Genomic DNA, 23,735 nt, shown 5'->3' on the forward strand with positions numbered 1-23,735 from the left:
TGGCATACCTGTCACATCCATTATATGCAAATCTCTCTCATGCATATTCATTAGGGCTACCCTGAAAACCCGATTGGCCTGGTGGTCCTCCAGGACAGGGTTGGGAACCACTGGTCTAAGGAAACCATGTTTACCATCTAAATTTTTTGCACATCATTAAGTAATATTTATTTATTTTAAAAAAATGTATGAATCACTTAAATCTAAGCGATGCACAAAAAGATTTACAACCACAATTTCAAACACAAACAAACATTGTAAAAATGCAGTAAACAAATAAGTCAGTCCCCCCCATTTCCTTAATACAGAATTATTCAAATCCAAAACAAAGAATAAGCAAAGAGTTATTACAGAACAAAGGTGATTTTGTCACTTGAGCTTTACATTTTTATGCCAGTGTGCATTATAGGAAAGGAGGTAGATGAATAGTTGTGAAGCAAAGGCCATTATACACAAAAAATGTGGGGAATTTTAAATACATAAATTTCCCATTCAAAAAAGAAAGCTTTGTTATGACATTCCGATTCTGCAGAAGAGCAGTAAAAAAATGAATACATTCAACCATATCTAAGAGAGTAGAGCCGATGCGTCTGTCCAATGCAATTTTCTGAATCAACGCTTCAGGAACAGGTTAAAAAAAACCCCAAGACACCAAGAAAATTTTTGGGGTGTAATTGGTTCATTATTCAATTAAATTGAATGCAGAATTTGGGCATGCGTAATTTTGAGCGCCGTATCTATAATCCAGGCGTGGGGGGACGTACAATGAGAGCCATACAAAGACACAACCACCAGACGCAGCAAGACCCGGGCAACTGCAAGAATAGTGACACCAGTCACAGAAGTCTAAGAGGACGTACCATATCCATCTAGTCCTCCAATTAAATAGCGGAGCATGAGCTGAAATTTTAAGGACAGGAAAACTGCGATAGCTTGCTCGTTCCTAGTAAAAATAATTCAGGGCCTTATCTATTGATTTTTAAACACATCTCCTTAAGTGGCTTCAAGCAATCTCTTGCCAGTAATGAAAGTGGAGCGAGGTGAAGGCTTAGAGGAAACATATTTAGCTGATTTAATCTTGACCGTACACTTGCTTGGATATTTGAAGAAGAAGAGAGCACTTAACTGAAGGACACCGAGTGAAGTACGAGAAATTGCTTCCTTCTCTTCCCACATTCATAAGGAAGAGTGGTAATATCTACAATACATCCTAGGCAATCAGTCCCGGTCAAAGTCAGAACACAACATGTCTGGTTTGGATTTTTCCAATGATTCAGTCCCTTTTACGAGCACATTCCAACTTTTGACCTAGCTCTTGTTGATCGTCTTGATATATCTTCGTCACTAAAGGCAGATAATTGATCTTCATTATAGGTGGGATTGACTCTTCGGTGAAGGCAACTTTAGGAAGGTAATAACAGCTAGAAGTATTTCCTACCTTCTCCACCATTGCTCTCGTTAGACTGGAAGTCTAGGCGTCAAAATGGCAGATGGCTTTTAATGTATACAAGTGCAAAGTGATGCTGGGTTTTATACACTGGCGTAATAAGGGGAGTGCGGGGGGGGGGAGGGGTCTGCCCCGGGCACGGTCTTTGTAAAGGGCACAAACACCTGTCCTCCTTTCAGCCCCCTCACCACACACGTATGCCCCTCCCCTCGTACCTCTTTAATCTTCCCATTACGAACTTGCTGCCCGCGTCGGTGTCACCTCGCTGACATCAGAGGGATAACTGTCAACTTTCGCCTGGAAAAATAAAAAGGTGCAGGGAAAGGAAGGGGGGTTCGGGAGGGGCGCCACTCCCCCTCGCTAAACCACTGCCCAGAGAAAGGATCTAACTGAGTAACAGTGTGGTCCATCTGGTCTTCCCCTCCCCCTGAGATAGGTAAGACTTGTACTCAAATGATTTCAATCTGGTATAAAGGACATATGGGACGGAGACCGTAGAAGTCTGTCCAGCCCCACACCGTTTATTTATTTCAAAAACTTATATTCTGCATATACCTAAGTGGATTACAAACCCCCCACCCCCACCCCTCATTGTTTGGTTTTTAAAGCTTTGAATGATTCCGGTTAAATTTGTGCTTGTAAGTCATTTCTTAGTTGTTGCTGATCTTGTCTCACCTGTTGTTGAAGGATTGATATTCCCCCCCCCCCCACCCCAGACTGGCTATCTAACAGCGTGAGGATGCATTTGGATTCAGAATTGTGGCTTGTGCATTTGCAGAATTACGCCCCTGCCCTCCTCCTTGTGGAATGCTCTGAATTTCAGGATTCCCAGCCACAGTGTTGTAAAGCTTTAATTAATGCAGACTAGGGCTGTCAGATTAGGTGGCGGAGAGCCGTGTCTCAGCTGTGAGGGTGCTGGCTCCCTATAGCATTTCAGACCAAGGTTAACCTCAGTACCTGAAGGACGGGGCCTGGGCTGAGTCAAGAGTCTTAACTCTCAAAGCTCTCAAATGCTTTAAATCCAGGGATAATGTGTTCTTGGTGCAACATCCACAGTGAGGAACCTACTGTTAAGAGAAGCAAAATGACAGAAATAGTTTGGGCTCATTTCAAAAAAGCTTCCAGCCTGACTTTCTTTCCCTGAAATGGGGAAGTGGTTGTTATTTCTGCAGTGGGATTAGGCTCAGGTTTTATTTGCAGGGTGTCGATACATTTCTGACTCCGAGCAGCTACTTTCTAAACAAAAGCCAGCCAGCAATGAGACAACACGCAGCCAATAGATCACACATACATCAGAGTTTTGGCATAAGAACAAAACACAGAATGGCAGATGAAACATCCGATTGGTACAACTTAAAAGAAATATAGGGGCTCGTTTTCGAAAGAGAAAAACAACCACAAAATGACAAAGAGGCAGATGGACGTTTCTGTAGGCGACACATCCAGATCACTGTTTTCGGATCCCATCTTTAGATGATTTTCTACGCCAGTGGCTCCCAACCCTGTCCTGGAGGACCACCAGGCCAACTGAGTTGTCAAGCTGGCCCTAATGAATATGCATGAGAGAGATTTGCATATAATGGAAGTGACAGGCATGCAAATCTGCTCCATGCATATTCATTAGGGCTATCCTGAAAACCCGATTGGCCTGATGGGCCACCAGGACAGGGTTGGGAACCACTGTTCTATGCAGTGTGTCCAAATCTCAAGGGGGCGTGTTTTGGGTGGACATTTTTTTCTTGCAATAACGGAACATTGTACAAAACATCCAGGGCAAAAATTGGATATTTGAGACTAGACCAGTTTCGATAATGAATAAATGCTGATTTAAGATGTGTAAATTGAGTGTAGGGACATTTAAGCACACCCAAGATGGGGAGTAGGTGTGGTTTTGCCCAGAAGTGGCCTTGGGCGTGCTTAAGTGTCCCTACGTGTCTCTGTAACCTTGAGACAGACACCTTAAATGCTGGCCTACATTTAAGGCATCTGTACAGTGATGTAGACGCGATTTTCTTCAGGAAGTCAATGCATGAATGACATGAGATCGATGGCCATCTCATAGGTGTTCACCGAGATCGGCGTCCTATACAGAATCAGGCCCTAAGTGTTTATTCTTTGCTTTAAACCAGGGGTACCCAATATATTGATCGCGATCGACCGGTAGATCGCAAAGGCAAAGTGAGTCGATCGTGGAGCACATCCCAGGCTCTGTGATAGACTTGCATTGCCTTCACAATCTACTGGGCCGATCAGCCTTCCTCTCCCCGATGTAAATTCTGCCGTCGGAGAGGAAGTTCCAGGCCAGCCAATCGGCAGAATTGACGTCGAGGAGAGGAATGCTGGTTGGCCCGACACAGGGAAGCAGGGAGAGCTTGGGACGGCGCTGGCTTTGGGGCCTGTTCCATGATGGTGGCGGCGGCGACCTGTTCCCCGATGGTGGTGGCAGCGGCTTGGGAGAGGACAGGGAGAAAGAAAGAAAGGGGACAGGCAGGGAGACAGAAGGAAAGAAAGGAAACAGAAAGAAAGAAAGGGGGCATGAAGAGAGAAAAAAAAGAAAGGGAGGCAGGGAGAAAGAAAGGGCAGGGAGAGAGGAAGAAAAAGTTGGGGGAGGGAATGAGGTCTGGAGGAGAGGAAGTATACAGGCTGAAAGAAGGGAAGAAAGATTGGATGCACAGTCAGAAGAAGAAAGTGCAACCAGAGACTCATGAAATCACCAGACAACAAAGGTAGGACAAATGATTTTATTTTCAATTTAGTGATCAAAATGTGTCCGTTTTGAGAATTGATATCTGCTGTCTATATTTTAAACTATGGCTCCCTTTTACTAAACCGCAATAGCGGTTTTTAGCGCAGGGAGCCTATGAGAGTCGAGAGCAGCATAGGACATTCAGCGCTAAAAACCGCTATTGTGGTTTAGTAAAAAGGGAGGGGGGTATTTGTCTGTTTTTGTATGGTTGTTAGTGAGGTGACAGTGCATAGAGTCATCTGCCTTGACCTCTTTGAAAAAATCCCGGAATATAAATGATAATTAACATTTTCTCTGCGTACAGTGTGCTTTGTGTTTTTAAAAAATTTTATTGTTTTGACTTGGTCATTTTAAAAGTAGCTTGCAAGCCCAAAAAGTATGGGCACCCCTGCTTTAAACTATTAAAGAAGTTTGTTTAAAGAACTAGATTCTGGCCTGATAACACTGAGGTTGCAGGATTAAAAGGTTTAACTGACTGGGATCCTCTGGGAGATTGCCAGCCTATCACAAGTAACAAGAAAAGGGGCCCAAACTAACCAGATGACCACTGGAGGCATTAAGGCATGACTCCCCTTTACTCCTTGAGTGGTCACTGACCACTTCCCACCCCCACCCCCACCCCCACCCCTACCCCCAATGTGAAAGTGACAGTACAGACCAGCCTGTATGACTGCTTCAGATGTTATGGCCAGTCCTAGTAGAGTGGCATGCAGGTTTCTGGAGTAACCTGGTGGTCAGTGCAGTGGACTCCAGAAAAGGGGACCCAGGCCTTATCCCACTCTAACTAGTATACTTGTGGTGGAAAGTGTGAGCCCACCAAAACCTACTATACTGACATTCTGAAGGTGACACCTGCAGGCATAAGAGCTGTTGCGACGGTCTACAGTTGAGTACAGTAGGTTGTGAGTGAGTTTTAGAGGGCTCACCCTCAATGTAAGGGGGTTATGGTGAGATGTAATTCAAAACCAGGACTGGCCAAAAAATCTCCAGCCTGGAAACAGGTAACGACATCCCCGTGCACTTCATTTTAAATGAAAGAGACTTGACTCTTGCACATTTACGCCACGTAGGTATTAAAACATCTCTATCATAACTCCCCTCTCCCGCCTTTCCTCCAAAGTATACAGATTGAGATCTTTAAGTCTGTCCCCATACGCCTTATGATGAAGACCACACACCATTTTAGTAGCCTTCCTCTGGACCGACTCCATCCTTTTTATATCTTTTTGAAGGTGTGGCCTCCAGAATTGTACCCAATATTCTAAATGAGGTCTCACCAGAGTCTTATACAGGGGCATCAATACCTCCTTTTTCCTACTAACCATACTTCTCTTTTCAACCTGTTTGGCCACCTTAAGATCAACACATTCAATCATACCCAAGTCCTGCTCTTCCGTTGTATACATAAGTTCTTCACCTGCTAAACTGTACCATTCCTTTGGATTTTTTACAGCTCTTCAGCAATATCTCTTATAAAAATTTTTAAAAGAACAGGCCCAAGAACAGAACCTTGAGAGACACCACTGGTAACATCCCTTTCCTCAGAGTGATCTCTATTGATCACTACCCTCTGTCATCTTCCACTCAACCAGTTCTTGACCCAGCCCATCACTTTGGAGCCCATCCCAAGGCCACTCAGTTTATTTATTAGAAGTCTGTGTGGAACACTGTCAAAGGCTTTGCTAAAATCTAAATACACCACATCTAGTGCACATCCTCTATCCAATTCTCTGGTCACCCAGTCAAAGAAATTGATCAGATTTGTCTGACAAGACCTACCTCTAGTGAATCCATGTTGCCTCCATTCCTATAATCCACAGGATTCCAGAAACTTCACCATTCTCTGTTTTAAAAGTGTTTCCATTAATTTGCTTACCACAGAAGTCAGACTTACCGGCCTGTTAATTCCCTACTTCTTCCTTACTTCCACTTTTGTGGAGAGGGACCACATCTGCCCTTCTCCAGGCCTCCGGTCCTACTCCAGACTCTAGAGACTCATTGAAAAGATCAGTCAGTGGAGCTACCAGAACTTCCCTAAGTTCCTTCAGCACCCTCGGATGTACACCATCCGGCCCCATCGCTTTATCTACCTTTATTTTAGTTAGCTCCTCACAAACACAACCCTCTGAAAATCGATCGTTGCCAGAGGATGTGGTAATAGTGGTTAACATAGATGGGTTTAAAATAGGTTTGGAGAAGTTCCTGGAGAAAGAGTCCTTAGTCTGCTTTGATGGACAGACATGGGGGGGGGGGGCAGCCAACTTGCCCTGGGATTAGTAGCATGGAATGTTGCTACTATTTGGGTTTCTGCCAGGTATTTGTGACCTTGAATGGCCTCTGTGGAGGATACTGGGTTAGATGGAAGTTTATTAAACATAATTGTTTACAATAAAATTATGTTCTTATGTGAGCCAAGTACAGGATAATGAAGCCATTGTGACATCACAGATGAGTTTGGCTCTTAGGCTTTGGTGGAATGAGGCATTATGACATCACAATCTCAGCTCTGGAATATTGCTGCTCTTTGGGTTTCTGCCAAGTACTTGAGACCTGGGTTGGCCACTGTTGGAAACAGGTTGCTGGGCTTCATGGATCTTCGATCTGTCCAAGTATGACTATTCTTATGTTCTTCTGTTAAATTAGAGACAGAAATGTGCAGAAAAAAACATGTGAACTAGAGAGCCCAAGAAAGCCAATGTCTGAGAATTATTGGGGGTGCAAAACAGAAATTGACTGGACACAGTCAAAGAGTTTGCTCAATATTGAGGGTGTTCAAACCCCCACAGCTGCGGCTTCTATTACTGCCCGAAAACTGAAATCCTACATTTCATTACATTACATGACATTCCAATTGTCATCCCCATCTCCTCAGTACTCACCATGGCTGAACACTGGACCACCCGGTTCAAATTAAAACTAAATCCGGAAAAGACTAAACTCTTCCTTGCAAGTCCCAACCACAAATTAACAACCACCACCCTACAACTCAATGGTCTAACTTACCCTCTCAACCCCACCATCAAAATCCTTGGAGTCATCCTAGACCGCTGCTTGACCTTCGAGGACCACACCAATGCTCAGGTCAAAAAATGCTTTTACACCCTCTGGAAACTCCGTACCATCAAACATTACTTTGACTTCCCTTCCTTCAGACTGCTGGTCCAATCCTTAATCCTAAGAACCCTGGATTACTGTAATATCATATATTTGGGCTCCTACAAGAAAACCATCAAACGTCTGAGACTCATTCAAAACACCGCCGTCCGACTAATCTATGGCCTTAAAAAGTCAGACCATATCAGCCCTTACTACAGAAAACTTCACTGACTGCCAATAGAAGCGAGAAACATCTTCAAATTCACCTGCCTCTGCTTCAAAACCTTATCTGGCTCATCCCCAATATATCTGTCTCACCACTATGCGTTCCCAGGCACCAATCGAACGCGCAATGCCTATCTGTTTACTTACCCATCCCCAAAGGGATACACCTACAAAAGATTCCTTAATAGAACTCTCTCATTCCAAGCTGGCAGATGGACAGATTGCCTGACCACCCTCATCTCATCTGCCCCATCGTACTCTTCCTTCAGGAAATCTCTCAAATCTTACCTCTCTGATAAATTTCTCGAACCCCTCCCCTCCAAATAACCAAACTCTACCACCTCTCCTTGCATAGTAATCCACTTCAACTGCATTATACAGTCTCTTGCATCGTATCTTGTTCTTAAGTCGCTCGCACTGTATTTTCAATGAATAAATATCTCCGCTGTGTATGTACAGTCTCTCTTACATTGTAAACCGCTCTGAACTGTTTGTGGTATTGCGGTATACAAAAATAAAGATATTATTATTATTATTATTACTGCAGGCGTTGAAGTACTGTTGAAAGAGAAACAGAAATGCATTTCCTATTGCACTGTGAAAATAACAAAGACAGCAAGTGAGACACATAAGGGGGTGGGGGTGAATTGCCCCAGGTACTCTTCTTTGTGGGGTCACTGGTGCCTCTCCTCCTCTTGAAATGTTTGCTGGCATAAGCAGCATCTTCCACCAGCAGCTCCCGCTGCTGGGGGGGGGGGTTCACTTGGCAGCGCGAGAGTGGGCAGTGGGGGGGATTAGGGCGCTACAGGACAAGAACAGGAAGTGGGGGGCGGGGCTATGGCAGGACTGGGGGAGGGATTAGGGCACCACAGGGTGGGGATGGGTAGAACTGGGCGGGCCTGGGGGGCGGATCTAGGGGGTCCCGATTGGAAAATCTGGCAGCCCTACTATTGGGCCAATTTTCAATTCCCGAAAAAAGAATATCCACATTTTGGCTTCATTTAAACAGCAACACAAATTTCCTTCAGTAGGAGGCATCTGTGAGGTGGCTTGAAACATCGGAACGAACATAGTGAGGAAAATGGCGCCAGGATCGATTGTAGGACTCCCAGATGCTTTAGGGAAGGGAAGGGTTAAACTGCCTTTCTGTGGCTACAACCAAAGTACATGTCATCCAGTGGGTAGTGAGGGGGGTCCACCCGGGGGGGTCATCTTGCTCGGGGCGCCGTCACCCCTTCTCCCCCTGCCGAATGCACGCCCCTTCCCCCAAACATTTTTAACTACGGCGCGAGCAGCCACCAACTTGCTGGCCGCATCGGCTTCGGAACTCCCTCTGATGTCATTTCCTAGTTGGTGGCTGCTCGTGCCAAAGTTAAAAAGGTAAGAGGAAGAGGGCAGAAGAGGGGCGCCACCCCCCCCCCCTCGCTAAACCACTTACTTATTTTGTAATGGAGGGTTAAGCGATTTGCCCAGAGTCACGAGAAGCAGCCGTGGGAAATCAATTGCAGGATTCATCGTGATGAAAACTTCAAATCTAGTTTTTATGTTTCTGTAGCAAAGCTTTTGACCTGGTCACTTGCAAATAAGCCAATGCCCAAATGGGGCTCCCTCTGATGACAGGGACGTTGCAAGGTTTGATTCTTTTTCCCATTTGATCTGTGGTCATGTAACTATGGGAATGGAAGCCTGGCTCTGACCACTTCTGATCTCTCTCCTTGGCACAGGCTGAAGAATGACTGTCCTGTTGTGTTTCTGCAGGTTTACAGAGTTCCTGGAGCCCTTCCAGCGGGTGATTCAGCCGGAAGAGGTCTGGCTTTACAAGAATCCTTTGGTGCAGTCAGACAACATCCCCACCCGGCTCATGTTTGTAAGTTGAAGAGACTCTGTACTGCTTGGTTCAGGGATCTGATGCCTCCTGGGAGGGTACATGGGGGCAGGATCAAAGCGGTCAAATGACCCAGGAGATCTCATTGCTGACGCTTTGACAGTCTCTGAAATTCCCAGCTTTGGGACCTTGGAACATGGCTTCTCTTCTTTCCCTGACATCCCTTCCTTTAGGATTTAGGCTGAGAGGAGACGCTCCACTCTTGTGTCCAGTTGTATCTGAGACTCCTGGGATTGATTTAGCCCTCACAATCTTGCAGCTTTTGACGATTAACTGGGAATTAATTTATTTTAACTGCCTTAATTAGCCCCAATGAGAGCTAGGGCACCCGGACTGTTCATTTTGCAGTAATTTCATCCTCGGCTCCTGCTAACCTCTGGCACAGCACATCTGATTAGTCCTTCACAATTACTTCTGTAAACCCATCTTACACACCTCAGAGCCCATCTGAAATCCCAGCTGTGTGCTAAACTACAGCTGAGGCTTTACTAAAGCTCTACACTGGGCTCTCATAATCTCCAGTCCTGTTCCTTCCTGGCTTCTTACTGTCAGATTTTATCTGAAACAATTCTCTGCTTGGCTGCTCTGCTCCCCTTCAGTGACCCTCCTTAGACACTTGTGCACCCCCAGGGTCACAAGTGGGGTCCCGCAGGGCTCAGTGCTCGAGCCGCTGCTATTTAATATATTCATAAATGATCTAGAAACAGGGACGAAGTGTGAGATAATAAAATTTGCTGATGACACCAAACTATTTAGTGGAGCTCGGACTAAAGAGGACTGCGAAGAATTGCAAAGTGACTTGAACAAGCTAGGGGAATGGGCGACAAAATGGCAAATGAAGTTCAACGTTGAGAAATGTAAAGTATTGCATGTGGGAAGCAGAAACCCGAGGTACAACTATACGATGGGAGGGATGTTAATAAATGAGAGTACCCAAGAAAGGGACTTGGGGGTAATGGAGGACATAACAATGAAGCCAACGGCACAGTGTGCAGTGGCCGCTAAGAAGGCAAACAGAATGCTAGGCATAATCAAGAAGGGTATTATTACCAGAACGAAAGAAGTTATCCTGCCGTTGTATCGGGCGATGGTGCGTCCGCATCTGGAGTACTGCGTCCAATATTGGTCGCCGTACCTTAAGAAGGATATGGCGATACTCGAGAGGGTTCAGAGGAGAGCGACACGTCTGATAAAAGGGATGGAAAACCTTTCATATGCTGAGAGATTGGAGAAACTGGGTCTCTTTTCCCTGGAGAAGAGGAGACTTAGAGGGGATATGATAGAGACTTACAGGATCATGAAGGGCATAGAGAGAGTAGAGAGGGACAGATTCTTCAAACTTTCAAAAAATAAAAGAACAAGAGGGCATTTGGAAAAGTTGAAAGGGGACAGATTCAAAACGAATGCTAGGAAGTTCTTCTTTACCCAATGTGTGGTGGACACCTGGAATGCGCTTCCAGAGGATGTAATAGGGCAGAGTACGGTACTGGGGTTCAAGAAAGGATTGGACAATTTCCTGCTGGAAAAGGGGATAGATGGGTATAGATAGAGGATTACTGCACAGGTCCTGGACCTGTTGGGCTGCCATGTGAGCGGACTGCTGGGCAAGATGGACCTCAGGTCTGACCCAGCGGAGGCATTGCTTATGTTCTTATCAGAAAAATAGGAGACAGGAAGGAATATTTTGCTTTGCTGAACTTGCTCTTAAGCCTCAGCCCTACCAGGTCTGGCAGTGAATCGCTAGACATTTCCATGATTCCCTGCAGGGGTCACCAGATCTTCAGTCCAACCTCTTCCTTCATCACCTCAGAGGGTTTTCTCCTTTATTTTTTGCCCTTGGCAGCAGTATGTCTGACACTGGCCCTGACCCTTGCTGTAGCTAGTAGGGATCCCCAAGCACCGCCAGCTGAGGACCTCCTCCAAAGTTGACCACATCTCCCTTCTACAAACATGGCAGTCACTGGCAGAATCTGTGACTCAAGGACATTGCTCATAATGCTGATAAGACCATAACTCAGAAACCTCCAGTTAATCTAAACCTTGAAAAAGGCTGGTGATGTGCAAAAAGACTTCCCCCCCCAATCCCTTTATCAAAATCTTCATACTCTTCACATAAGGTTACATCAATAAAATCCAGACTGTTAGACCCGTCCTCACGCCCACCAGTTCCATCCATCTCCGCCCCAGCCCTGCCCCCTGCTCATCGGATAGAAAGGCATGCACAGATGCCTCTTCCTGACATGATTTCTTTTCAAAATCCGGGGAAATCCAGAGATCTGGTAACCCTACTTCACCCCTACCTGGGTTGCTCTAGATTAGTGGTTCCCAACCCTATCCTGGAGGACCACTAGGCCAGTCGGGTTTTTGGGATAGCCCTAATGAATATGCATGATAGAGATTTGCATATAATGGAGATGACAGGCATGTAAATCTGTCCCAAGCATATTCATTAGGGCTATCCCAAAACCCGACTGGCCTGGTGGTCCTCTAAGACAGGGTTGGGAACCACTGCTCTAGATCCTTCCCAAACCCAGTACCTCCATTGAGGGACAGGAGTAACTCCACAGATGCCAAGTTTGCCCAATTCCAGGTAGAGAGCTGCATGGAGACAGAAATCAAACCCGTCCCTGCTAAGATCCATTTCATCCCTGCCCATCCCCATGATTTCATTTAATTGCTTCTGAAGTACATTAGAGGCTCTGGTAGAGATCCAGTCACAAAATTAATTTTTCCAAATAAGCTAAGACACTTTATTAGTTTGGAAATATTAATTGGGAAGAATACATACTTTGTAAATGGGTTTGTGCCACAGCCTCTAATGTTAATATAAAATAGAAATACTCCAGCTGATGAGGATCCCAAAGCTCTGTCAGATGAAGATTCTTCCAAAGGTCATCAAAACTCCCATTTACCGAGCAGCAGCGACATCCTTGAGCCGCAGATGCTGGAGCCACAGATGCTGGCACCTCAGTGGCTCAAGGATGCTGCCAGTGACTGCCATGCTTGGGAGAAGGGAGATGTGACCACTTTTGAAGAAGGACCTCAGCTGGGGGTGCGTAGGGATCCCCCACCAGCTAAAGCAAGGGTCAGGACTAGTATTGGATATGCTGGTGCCCAGGGCAGAAAATAAAGGAGGGCCCCCTAGCCCCCTTTCCTCCAAGCTTCCCACCTGCCATTACTAGATGGAAGTGTCAGCGGGGGTTCGGTTGCACAAGGTGGGGGATAGAAAGATGCTGCATGGGGGGGTGGGAGGATGGGAGGGATTGAAGCTGTGCAAGGATTCTGCTGGACATGGGATGGGATGGGAGGCAGGGAGGGAGGGAAGTGAATGGGTGAGGAAAGATGCTGCACATGGGGGGGGGGAGGAAGGAAAGAGGAAGAATTGGGGTGAAGGAGAGGAAGGGAGAAATGATCATGTGCATATCCCGAAAATAAGACCTAGTGTGTTTTTTGGGCCCAAAATTAATATGACAGTGTCTTATTTTCGTGGAAACATGGTAGATGTTTGTTTATCACAAACTCAATTGGATTTGAATTAGCCTGACCAAACCTTTCAAATTTGGGCAGGGATAATAGCAAAAGTTTTGGATATCGTCCTTTCCAAACTAGGAAAGTTAGGGAGAAGAAAGATGCATAGTTTACTCCTGAGTTAAATATACTCAAATACAAAGTTAGACAGCTGGAAAGACGCTGGAAAGATCTTATTACCTGGAAGGCTTGTATATATCATTACAAACAAAAAATACAGTTGGCAAAGAAGCACTTTATTTCTGCGAACATTAATCAGAGTTCTAATCCTAGTAAAAAGCTATTTCATTTGGTGAGGTCCTACAGCCTCCCTCACAAAATTGTCCTATACCAATTACTACTCCGAACTTTGCAGATTTTTTTCAGTCTAAGATAAATAAGATTGTAAAATCCCTACCATAAGTAGAGGTAGAGTTAGTTATTACTTGAGTAGAAACAAATGAAATAGAGGTTATTCCAGTAGATCATATTTGGCCTTCATTTAAATTGGTTGACATACATGATGTTAATCCAATGCGTCTACGATTTTCCGAAGGGGGCTGTAGACTGGATCCTTGTACTACAAGGTTGTTAAGCTCATTGCCAGATAATCTGTTCCAATGGCTTACTAATTTGATAAACTCATTACTACAACATGGCATCTATTTGAAAGATATGGGAATAATTTTGTTATTAAAAGAAGACGACCTGGATCCTACAAATTGTGGGAATTCTCAACCAGTAGCTAATCTTCCAACCTTATCGATAGTCATAGAAGCAATTGTTACATATCAGGCTCAGGAATATATAGAACGTTTTGATAGGTTGGATCTTTTTCAATCAGGATTTCGCAAACTTTATACCACTGAAACAGTTCTTCTGGCGCTTATGTCTAAAGTAAGAAACTGATATGATAAAAATGTGGGCGCGTTGATGATGCAATTAGACTTATCTGCAGCATTTGAGTTAGTCAATCATGACTTGTTTTTGGCTTTCATGAATGGGATGGGTATCGGAGAGAATGGAAGTGGATGGAAGGTTTTCTAAGAAAAATCAGAAAATTCTTCAACAAAGAACAATTCAGGATCATTGTCCAATCCCTTGTGCTAAGTATTGTAGACTATTGCAACAGCCTCTACTTACCTTGCCCGACCAACACGATAAAAAAACTGCAGTCCATCCAGAACACAGCCCTCAGACTCATATACTCACTCAGCAAACACGACCACATTACCAATGCATACCTTGAATCCCACTGGCTACCAATAAAAGCAAGAACACAATTCAAACTCTACTGTCTCATTTTCAAAGTAACCCACGGCATGGCACCCAGTTACCTAAATAACCGTTTTCACCACTACCTCCCACCAAGAAGAAGAAGAACACAGAACCTTTTCACCTACCCTCCACTCAACGGTACTCGTCGTAAGAAACTTTACGACAACCTCCTGGGGACACAGGCAGCTAAAATAGACTCTGACATCTCAAAATTACTGACCAAAACAACAGACATAAAAGAGTTCCGCAAAGAAATAAAAACATTACTGTTCAAAAAATATCTCCCATCACTCTAACCACCACCCAATGAGCTCCCAATCAACGACTTCGGAAATACCCACCTATATCATCTTTTTATCCGTGATCTAGAATGTACTGTAATTTCTTCTACACTACACCCGATTTAACCGATCGAGTTGACATGTATTACCTCTGTAAAATGCATTATCTTCTACTATATGTAATATCTTCTGTAATAAGTATTATCTTCTGTGAAATTGTAGTATCATAACTCATTACTGTTCCTGTAACTTACTCTTATCCTGAAATGTAACTCTACTGGAATGTCCCAGATATTTTCTATATTGTAATCCGCCTAGAACCGCAAGGCACAGGCGGAATAGAAATCCCTAATGTAATGTACAAGTTAGTTAGCAAGAGAATCTTTCACAACAATGGCAGATGATCCAAGGAGTTCCCCAGGGTTCTCCCCTTTCCCCCATTCTTTTTAACTTATACATGAGGGACTTAGGTTTATTGCTCCAGGAAAAATGTGTTGACTATTTTTTTCTTTGTTGATGATATTGCTCTTATCTTTCCTGTCCTGTCTGATGTGTCTTCAGTTAAGGTTTTGATGAATGTTGTGTTTATGACGGTTTTCAGTTGGATGTCCCAACGTTCTATGAAATTAAATTCGGATAAGATAAATGTAAAATGGTTAAAACCTCCACATTTAATGCAATATTGAAGGAAAGAAAATCAAGTAGACACTATAGAAGAGATGAAACTCTAAAATACGAATGTTAAATTCAAAACTGAAATTAAAATCTTGGGAGTTTGGTTGGACATAAGCTTAACTATGGAAGTTCAGGTCAATAATATGATCAAAAAATTATGGTATAAATTAAAATTGTTGCGTAGAATGAAGTATTTTTTTAGAGTATACTCTGGCCTGATATCCTGCGATTCTGTATTGGGAGGATGAATTTTAAGAAAATGCTGAAAATGCAATTATTTGCCAATGCCTTCCTATGCTAATGCTTATTTCATCTGATAATATCCTCTTTAGATTTCCTTGACAGTAACGTATGATTTAGAGCAGGGGTGTCAATGTCCCTCCTCAAGAGCCGCAATCCAGTCAGGTTTTCAGGATTTCCCCAATGAATATGCATGAGATCTAGTAGAATACAATGAAAGCAGTGCATGCAAATATATCTCATGCATATTCATTGGGGAAATCCTGAAAAACTGACTGGATTGCGGCCCTTGAGGAGGGACGTTGACACCCCTGATTTAGAGTATGCTTGCATTTCTGAACTGCTGGAATTAGACTTGCTTTGCATGTAAATGTGAATTGGTTTGGCTATTTACTTTAGAATCAATCATTTGATCTGACGTTTTTTGTTTTTTTATTGGTGAATGTTGTTTTGCTTTGATTTACTGATATTTTATATTGGGGGGATGTTTATGATGTTGTCAGACATATCTACGTTATATGTGGAACTCGCAGGGAAATAAGATTTTATGAATGTGATATGGAAACCGCATATTTGTATGCCATATATAAATTTTTTAATAAAAATAAATTTTTTAATAAATATAGTTCCATCCTTAAGACTTACTTCATTAGATTATTATAATATACAGCATGTCTGCTAGGTGTTCCTGCCAGATGAAACAATTGGAGATTGTACAAAATGTTGCTACTACGGTAATCTTGTTTTTGGGGGGAAATAGATTCGATCATGTTACCCCATTACTACAAGAACCACATTGGTTGCCAATTGAGGCAAGAATTGAATTTAAAAGCTTGCTTTTTACTTTTAAAAATTTATATAAGAACATAAGAATTGTCGCTAGTGGTTCAGAACAGTGGTCCATCGTGCCCAGCAGTCCGCTCACGTGGCGGCCCTTAGGTCAAAGACCAGTGCTCTAAATGAGTCCATCCTCAACTGCATATGTTCCAGTTTAACAGGAACCTGTCCAACTTTGTCTTGAATCCCTGGAGGGTGTTTTCCCCTATAACAGCCTCAGGAAGAGCGTTCCAGCTTTCTACCACTCTCTGGGTGAAGAAAAACTTCCTTATGTTTGTACGGAATCTATCCCCTTTTAACTTGTGCCCTCTCGTTCTCTCTACCTTGGAGAGGGTGAACAACCTGTGTTTATCTACTAGGTCTATTCCCTTCATTATCTTGAACGTTTTGATAATGTCCTCTCTCAGTCTCCTCTTTTCAAGGGAGAAGAGGCCCACTTTCTCCAATCTCTCACTGTCCAGGTTATTTGATGGATTTGATAACAGTATATCACTCAACTAACTATTTATGCTCTTCTTGTGAATTCACCTGAAAACCTGGCTCTTTTCAAAAATCTAACACCTCCCGCTCTCTGGCACCCTTGTCCCTCTCTATCTTCTTAGCTCCTTTCCTTTAACCCTTCATTGGAGTTCCTTTCTATCCTAACTCTGTAAACCGTGCCGAGCTCTACGCTTGCGGAGATGGCGCGGTATACAAACCTAAGGTTTAGTTTAGTTTAGTTTTGTTCTTGGTAATACCATCTTGTAACGATTGTAGATTGCTCACATCAAGTCACTTCAGTGGCTCTCCCTCCACTTCCGCATACAGTTCAAACTCCTACAAGTGTATTCATTCTTTAGCTCCTCAATATCTTTCCTTTTTGTCTCTCCCTACACTCCTCCCCGGGAGCTCCGTTCATCAGGAAAATCTCATCCTTACCCTTCTCTTCCCCTGACAGCTCCAGACTGCAGCCTCTCTCTCCTGCAGCACCTTTCGCCTGGACAAACTGCCCGAGTCAATCTATCAAGCTCCGTCCCTGGAACTATTCAAATCCAGAGTAAAAGCCCGCCTCTTTGAGAATGCATCACCCTAAGCCCCTTCTTGTCCTGTTGTCTGTTAATTTAGATTGTAAGTTCTACTGAGCAGGGACCATTGTACAGCGCTGCGTATGCCTTTCAGCGCAATAGGAATGTGAAATAGTGCTGGTAGTGGCACAGTGGCTGGAAAAGGTGAAACAAGTTCATAGAGGAATAGCCCAACTTAAGCCAACATTAAAGAACACACAACAAAAGGCTTGGATGATGCAATCATGCTTAAGAACCAGCCTATTGTGACGAGTCAGAAAGAAGAGATGGCAGGTTGCGTTCATCCATCCCCTTCCCATGAAGGGTCATTTCCTTCAGTTATTCCCTGTGTCTGCTTTCAACCAGGGGCCAGTAGCCCAGTTACCCAGGTAACTAGGCACCTTCCCTCCCCTGATGCTACAAGGGACATGTGGAGTTGAATACGAAGGGGCACTCCAGCCAGGTTATGAGGTGTTCCCTAGGACGGATTGAGCAATGGAGGTAAAACCTGGATGTCTGGAGCCATTTGGTAATCCTAGTGTTCCCTGGAATGTCCAGGCCAGGGGTGGGAAAATAGCAGACACACACATGAACGTTTCACACTTTTACACAATGCTGTGACTTCATTTCTGCAGGGTAGTAGGTGTGACGGTAGCATTAGTAGACGGTAGACTTTTTTTTACGGATTAGGCTACTGATTTTTAAAAGAGAAAAGCAGACTTATCTTTATCCCCAAAGTGTCTACCCAGTGGCAGAGCTGTGGTTGGAACTCAGGTATTGGACGGTAAAGTATTTGCCTGAGAGAATGAATAACAGAGATGGATATTCAAATTAGGGACCTGCCTGGATTCTCCTGCATCCACCCCCTCTCTCTCTACAGATGGGGAAAGGTTTCAGTACTATGGTCCAGAGAGTGGTTTTCCATTCAGTCCCACTGAAGGGACAAATGGATGAACTGACCCAAGTTTGAAACACTTGAGGACTGTAGCGTCAGTCCTCAAGGCTGCTCCTCTGTCACTGACTGAGTTCAGATTGATATGGAAAAATAGGTTGGTGATGGAACTGCTTTAATCAGTTCCCATCATAAGAACATAAGAGTTGCCCTACTGGGACAGAGCGAAGGTCCATCAAGGCCAGTATCCTGTTTCCAACAGTGGCCAACCCAGGTCCCAAGTAGTAAAACAGATTTTATGCTGCTTATCCTAAGAATAAGCTGTGGATTTCCCAAAGCCCTCTCAATAATGGCCTATTGACTTCTTTTTTAGGAGATTATCCAAACCTTTTTTTGGGGGGGGGAGCGGGTCGTCAAAGTGGATATTATTACCTTTTTTAAACCCTGCTAAGCTAACTGATTTCACCACATTCTCTAGCAACAAATTCCAGAGTTTAATTACACGTCGTGTGAAGAAATATTTTCTCCAGTTTGTTTCAAATCTACTACTTAGTAACTTCATTGTTATGTATCCTAGTCCTAGTATTTTTGGAAAGAGCGAACAAGCGATTCACGTCTACCCTTTCCACTTCACTCAGTATTTTATAGACCTCTATCAAACCCCGAGCCATCTCTTCTCCAAGCTGAAGAGCCCTAGCCACTTTAGCCTTTCCTCATAGGGAAGTCATCCCATCCCTTTTATCGCTTTTGTCACCATTGTCAGTACCTTTTCTAATTCCACAATACAATATAACATTTTCATCTTTGTTTTCCATTCCTTTCCTGATAATTCCTAACATTCTATTGGCTTTCTTAGCCACCACTGCTCATTGAGCTGAAGGCTTTAATGTATCCTCAACGATGACACCTTAGATTCTTTTCCTGGGCCTTGATTCTTAAGTCCAATGAGTTCTGGTCATGTTGAGGTGCTGGAGACAATGAGAAAGGTTGTTAAGATGCGAGTAACTGAGAAAGAGGTTCTCACACGTTTTTTCTGTCTATTCCAGGCCATTTCATTCCTCACCCCACTAGCCGTCATCCTCGTTGTGAAAATAATACAAGGGACAGACAGAACAGAAACAAAGGAGGCTTGTCTAGGTAAGAGAGGAGCTCTCCGTTGAACGTCATTCTGGGGGTTAGCAGCCTTTCGTCTATAAATGTTCTGTCAACATACAATTTAATCTCATCAAGCAAAACTCCATCACAGTGTGTGATGTCAATGATGGAAGAGGTGAATGAAAGTCCATTTAGCGAGTGAGGCTCCACTGCAGTGTGTCAAGTCAGCAATTGGACAGTTTAATGAGACTCCATGTAGAGTGTGAGATTGGTGATGGAAGAACCCAGAATCTGGGATGCTATAGTGTAATATTTTCTGTCCATCCCCTGAGTCCTCCAGTCATGTCCATCTTCTGAACCTCCAGTCCTAGAGGCGACAGGCTCTGTAACCCTATGTCAATCCACAGAGTTCTCCATTCCTAAAGGTGAGAGACTCTGTATCTCTATGTCCATCACCTGAGCCCTTCCGTTCTAGAGATGACAGGCTCTGTATCCCTGTGTCCATCCTCTGAACCTCCAGTCCTAGAGGTGGCAGGCTCTGAATTTCTATATCCATCCCCTGAATCTTCCAGTCCTAGAGGTGATGAACTCTGTATCCCTGTATCCATCCCCTCAGCTGATGTATTTATTCCTCAAGTGATCCTTGAGAAAGAATTACCACTGGAGATAGGGTTACATGAAAAACAAAGAGGATACCTGACCCCGCCCCATTCCACCACCAGCCCCGCTTCTCCCCTGCCCCCACACAAACTTCATGTCTTCTTCCTCGAGCTTGGGGCCGCATCTGAAGGACCTCCGCGCATGCGCGTGTGATATCATCACGTTGACGTCCGGATGCAACCCTGAGCTCGGGGCCTTCCATAACCCAGACATTTTGGAAATCCCTCCGGGCACCTGGACAGTTCTCTAAAAAGAGAACATGTCTGGGTTTCCCCAGGCATCTGGTAACCCTAACTGTAGACCTTCCACTGTAGAACTGGAGTGGCCTAATAGTTAGAGCAGCTGCCTCCACACCCTGAGGTTGTAAGTTCAATTCCCAAGTCACTCAACACTTCTTTACCCCAGGTACAAAATAAATACCTGTAAACCGCTTTGATTGTTTAGCAAGTCCTTTACCAATCAAGCTATTATGACATCACTGATGAGGTTGACCTTTATTGGTGGAATGAGGCATTATGACATCACAATCTCAGCTCTGCTTACCAGAGCAGCCATCTCAGCATCCTGAGGTTGTAAGTTCAATTCCCACTGCAGCGCTGGGCAAGTCACTTAACACTTTGTTCCTCCAGGAACAAAATAAATACCTGTATATAATATGCAAACCGTTTTGATTGTAACCACACTGAAAAGTGGTACATCCCATCCCCTGCCCTTACATTCAAAGCTCTCTGGATTTTTGTTTTTCAGCACTTTCCTTGGCGTTGGCGCTGAATGGAGTTTTTAGCAATACAATTAAGCTGATAGTTGGAAGGTAAGTGCCATCCTTGTTCTGGTCAGCCTGTGAGTGTGTTCAGTGAAGTTAAATATTATTTGGCCTAAAACAAAGAAGTCTTCCATATTGTCCTCAGGCACTGCTTAGTGACAGTGGCTGCTGAAGCACGGGCTGTGTTCTTGATCACTGCAGGATAAGACAGGGATGAGAGACTGGGTATCTGCGGAGGATGAAAAACAGAGTCCTTATCTGTAGGGATGAGAGATGGTGTATCCGCAGAGGATGAGAGTAAGGTGTGAGACTGTGTATCCGCAGGGAATGAGAGACATAAGCACGTAAGAAGAGCCCTACCAGTGGTCCATCAAGCCCAGTATCCTGTTTCCACAGTGGCCAATCCAGGTCACAAGTACCAGGCAGAAACCCCAGAGTAGCAACTTTCCATGTTACCGATCGCAGGGCAAGGGGTGGCTCCCCCGTGTCTGTCTCAATAGCAGATTATGGACTTTTCCTATAGGAACTTGTCTAAATCTTTTTTTAAACCCAGCTGCGCTAACCACTGTTACCAAAACTTCTGGCAATGAGTTCCAGAGCCTAACTATTCTTTGAGTGAAAAACTATTTCCTCCTATTTGTTTTAAATAAATTTCCATATCATTTCATTGAGCGTCCCCTAGTCTTTATAATTTTTGAAAGAGTAGAAAATTGATTCAGTTTTAGCTGTTCTATGCCAGGATTTTGTAGCGCTCAATTATATCCCCCTAAGCCGTCTGTTTTTCAAGATGAAGAGCCGTAACCCCTTGTAGAAGAGAAGTCCCATCCCCTTTATCATCTTGGTCTCTCTTTTTTGAACCTTTTCTAATTCTGCTATATCTTTTTCAAGATACTGCAAGCAGATTGAATGCAATACTCAAGGTGAGCACACACCATGGAGCAATACCGAGGCATTATAATATTCTTGGTGTTATTTACCATCCCTTTTCTAACAATAGCTAGCATCCTGTTTGCTTTTTTTGGCCGCAGAATCTGTCTCTAAAAGGTATGAGAGAGAGAGAGAGAGTCCGTGTCTGCAGGGATGAAAGATCGTCTGAATCTGCACGAATGAGATAACCAGGTGCAAGAGAGAAAGGAGACGATGCCTGACCATTTTTGACTGTTGAGAATGCCAGAAGCATGTCGGATTGAGAGGCTGTCGTTTTTTATTTTTATTGAAAGTGTCCATGGTATCTTCTTTTAGACCTCGTCCCGATTTCTTTTACCGCTGCTTTCCAGATGGAGTAATGAACTCGGACATGCAGTGTACTGGTGATGCGGAGCTGGTGGCTGAGGGTAGAAAAAGTTTTCCGAGCATCCACTCCTCCTGTAAGTGCCATGGGTGGGGTGGGGGTTAACGCACCAGCCTTCACGTTCCCCCAACTCCCCACTTGCTGTTGCTGTATCAAAGAAAAGGAAAGTTACCACATTTAGGGCTAGATTCACTAAGCAAACCAATCGGTTTGCAACCCCTTAGCGACTAAATTCTCCTCCGGCCCGAATCACTTACCTCTCTGCTGACCATCTTCTGATTCGCGCATGCAAATGAGGGGAGGGACATTCAAAAGTAGGGAAGGCAACGATTCACAACACAAAATTCTTGATCCGACTGGGCTGGCCGATCAACTCAACCAGTCGCACACCTCTCCTGCTCCATTGCCGCCCTGCACTCTGCCGCCCCGATCTCGCTGCCTGTTCCAGGGGTTGCAGAAGCCCTGGGGCAGGGGGGAGAGCAGTGCCTGTTGGCTCCCTGACTTCCAATTATTCTGCATTTAGCAGAAATCAGTATTAGCAGTGCAGCCCCGCTTTAAACCTGCAGGCTCGCACTACAGGGAAGGAGGGAGATAGGAGCAGGAGAGTCAGGCCTGAACCCCCCCCCCCAGTGAAAAAAGGACACAAAACACATGCGCAGACCATCTGTAGCGGGGATCGCACACCAGCGTTCCTCCGATCACCCCCATCTGCATTTTGTCTTTTGTGAATTTGTCGGACCTGCCTGGATCGGGCAGTTTAGTGAATCTGGGCCTTAGAGCTGTAAAATCCCGGATGTATGGCCCCACCCCCTTCCACCACCAGCAATCTGACGTGTTCAAATACTGCTGTCCTGACCACTGTCACAGTTTCTCCTAATTCCACACAGTCTGACATGAGGTGTTATTTATCACACAGCCTGTATGAAGGCTGGATAACCAGTCAAATGAAATAAACAAGTCAAACTTATCCTCTAATGACATATTCATACACAGCTGTCACACTTCACCCATGTTATACGCCAGTGTTTCTCAACTTCTTCAAGCCAAATACCCCCTAAGTCTAACAAATATCAACCACGTACCCCTGCCCCAGACCCCACAATAATAGTACTAATTGTAATGCAATTTCTTCCATCCATTTTTCATATCCACACAATATAATCTTAATAATACATAATAGTAACCACAAAATAAAAAAAACAAACAAAGCATACTGTATGCAGAGAAAATGTTATTATCATTTATAGTCAGGCTTTTTTTCCCCAAAGAGGTCAAGGCAGATGACTTTAAAATATGCAATGTCACCTCAGTAACAACTATAGAAAAATAGACAAATATAGTGCAAAATACAGACAGCAGATATCAATTCTGAAAACTGACACATTTCAATCACTAAATTGAAAATAAAATCATTTTCCCTATTTTTGTTGTTTGATGATTTCATGACTCTTTGGTTGCACTTCCTTCTGACTGTGCATCTAATATTTCTTTCTGCCTCCTGCATGCTTCCTCTCCTCTGGACCTCATTCCCTTCCCCAACCAACATCTCTCTCTGTCCCTCCATGAGTCCAACTTTTCTTCCTCTCTCTTCCATCCCCATTGGCAACATGCCTCTCCCCCCCTCTCTCTCTCTTTCACTGTCCATCTGTCTTTCTCTCATTCCCTCCCTTGCTGCAAAAGGAGTGGGAAAAGAGAGATAGAGATCTAGGGTGCATCTCTCCCACCCCTTCTGCCACATCCAACATTTCTCCCTTTCTGCCCATCAGCCCCATGC

At 44.2% G+C, this 23,735-nt stretch overlaps 1 protein-coding gene across 1 annotated transcript in view; it reads left to right on the plus strand.

Moving 5' to 3' along the window:
- The window catches only part of PLPP4 (phospholipid phosphatase 4), a 65,238-nt gene that overhangs the window by 14,894 nt on the left and 26,609 nt on the right, over nucleotides 1-23,735 (plus strand). Inside the window, exons 2-5 of the mRNA XM_033942983.1 lie at nucleotides 9,273-9,381; nucleotides 19,199-19,289; nucleotides 20,655-20,718; nucleotides 21,913-22,037. Of these exons, the coding sequence (XP_033798874.1) occupies nucleotides 9,273-9,381; nucleotides 19,199-19,289; nucleotides 20,655-20,718; nucleotides 21,913-22,037 (389 nt within the window). The remainder of the gene's footprint in view (nucleotides 1-9,272; nucleotides 9,382-19,198; nucleotides 19,290-20,654; nucleotides 20,719-21,912; nucleotides 22,038-23,735) is intronic.

The sequence above is a fragment of the Geotrypetes seraphini genome, chromosome 4 (assembly GCF_902459505.1).
Source record: "Geotrypetes seraphini chromosome 4, aGeoSer1.1, whole genome shotgun sequence".
Taxonomy (NCBI): domain Eukaryota; kingdom Metazoa; phylum Chordata; class Amphibia; order Gymnophiona; family Dermophiidae; genus Geotrypetes; species Geotrypetes seraphini.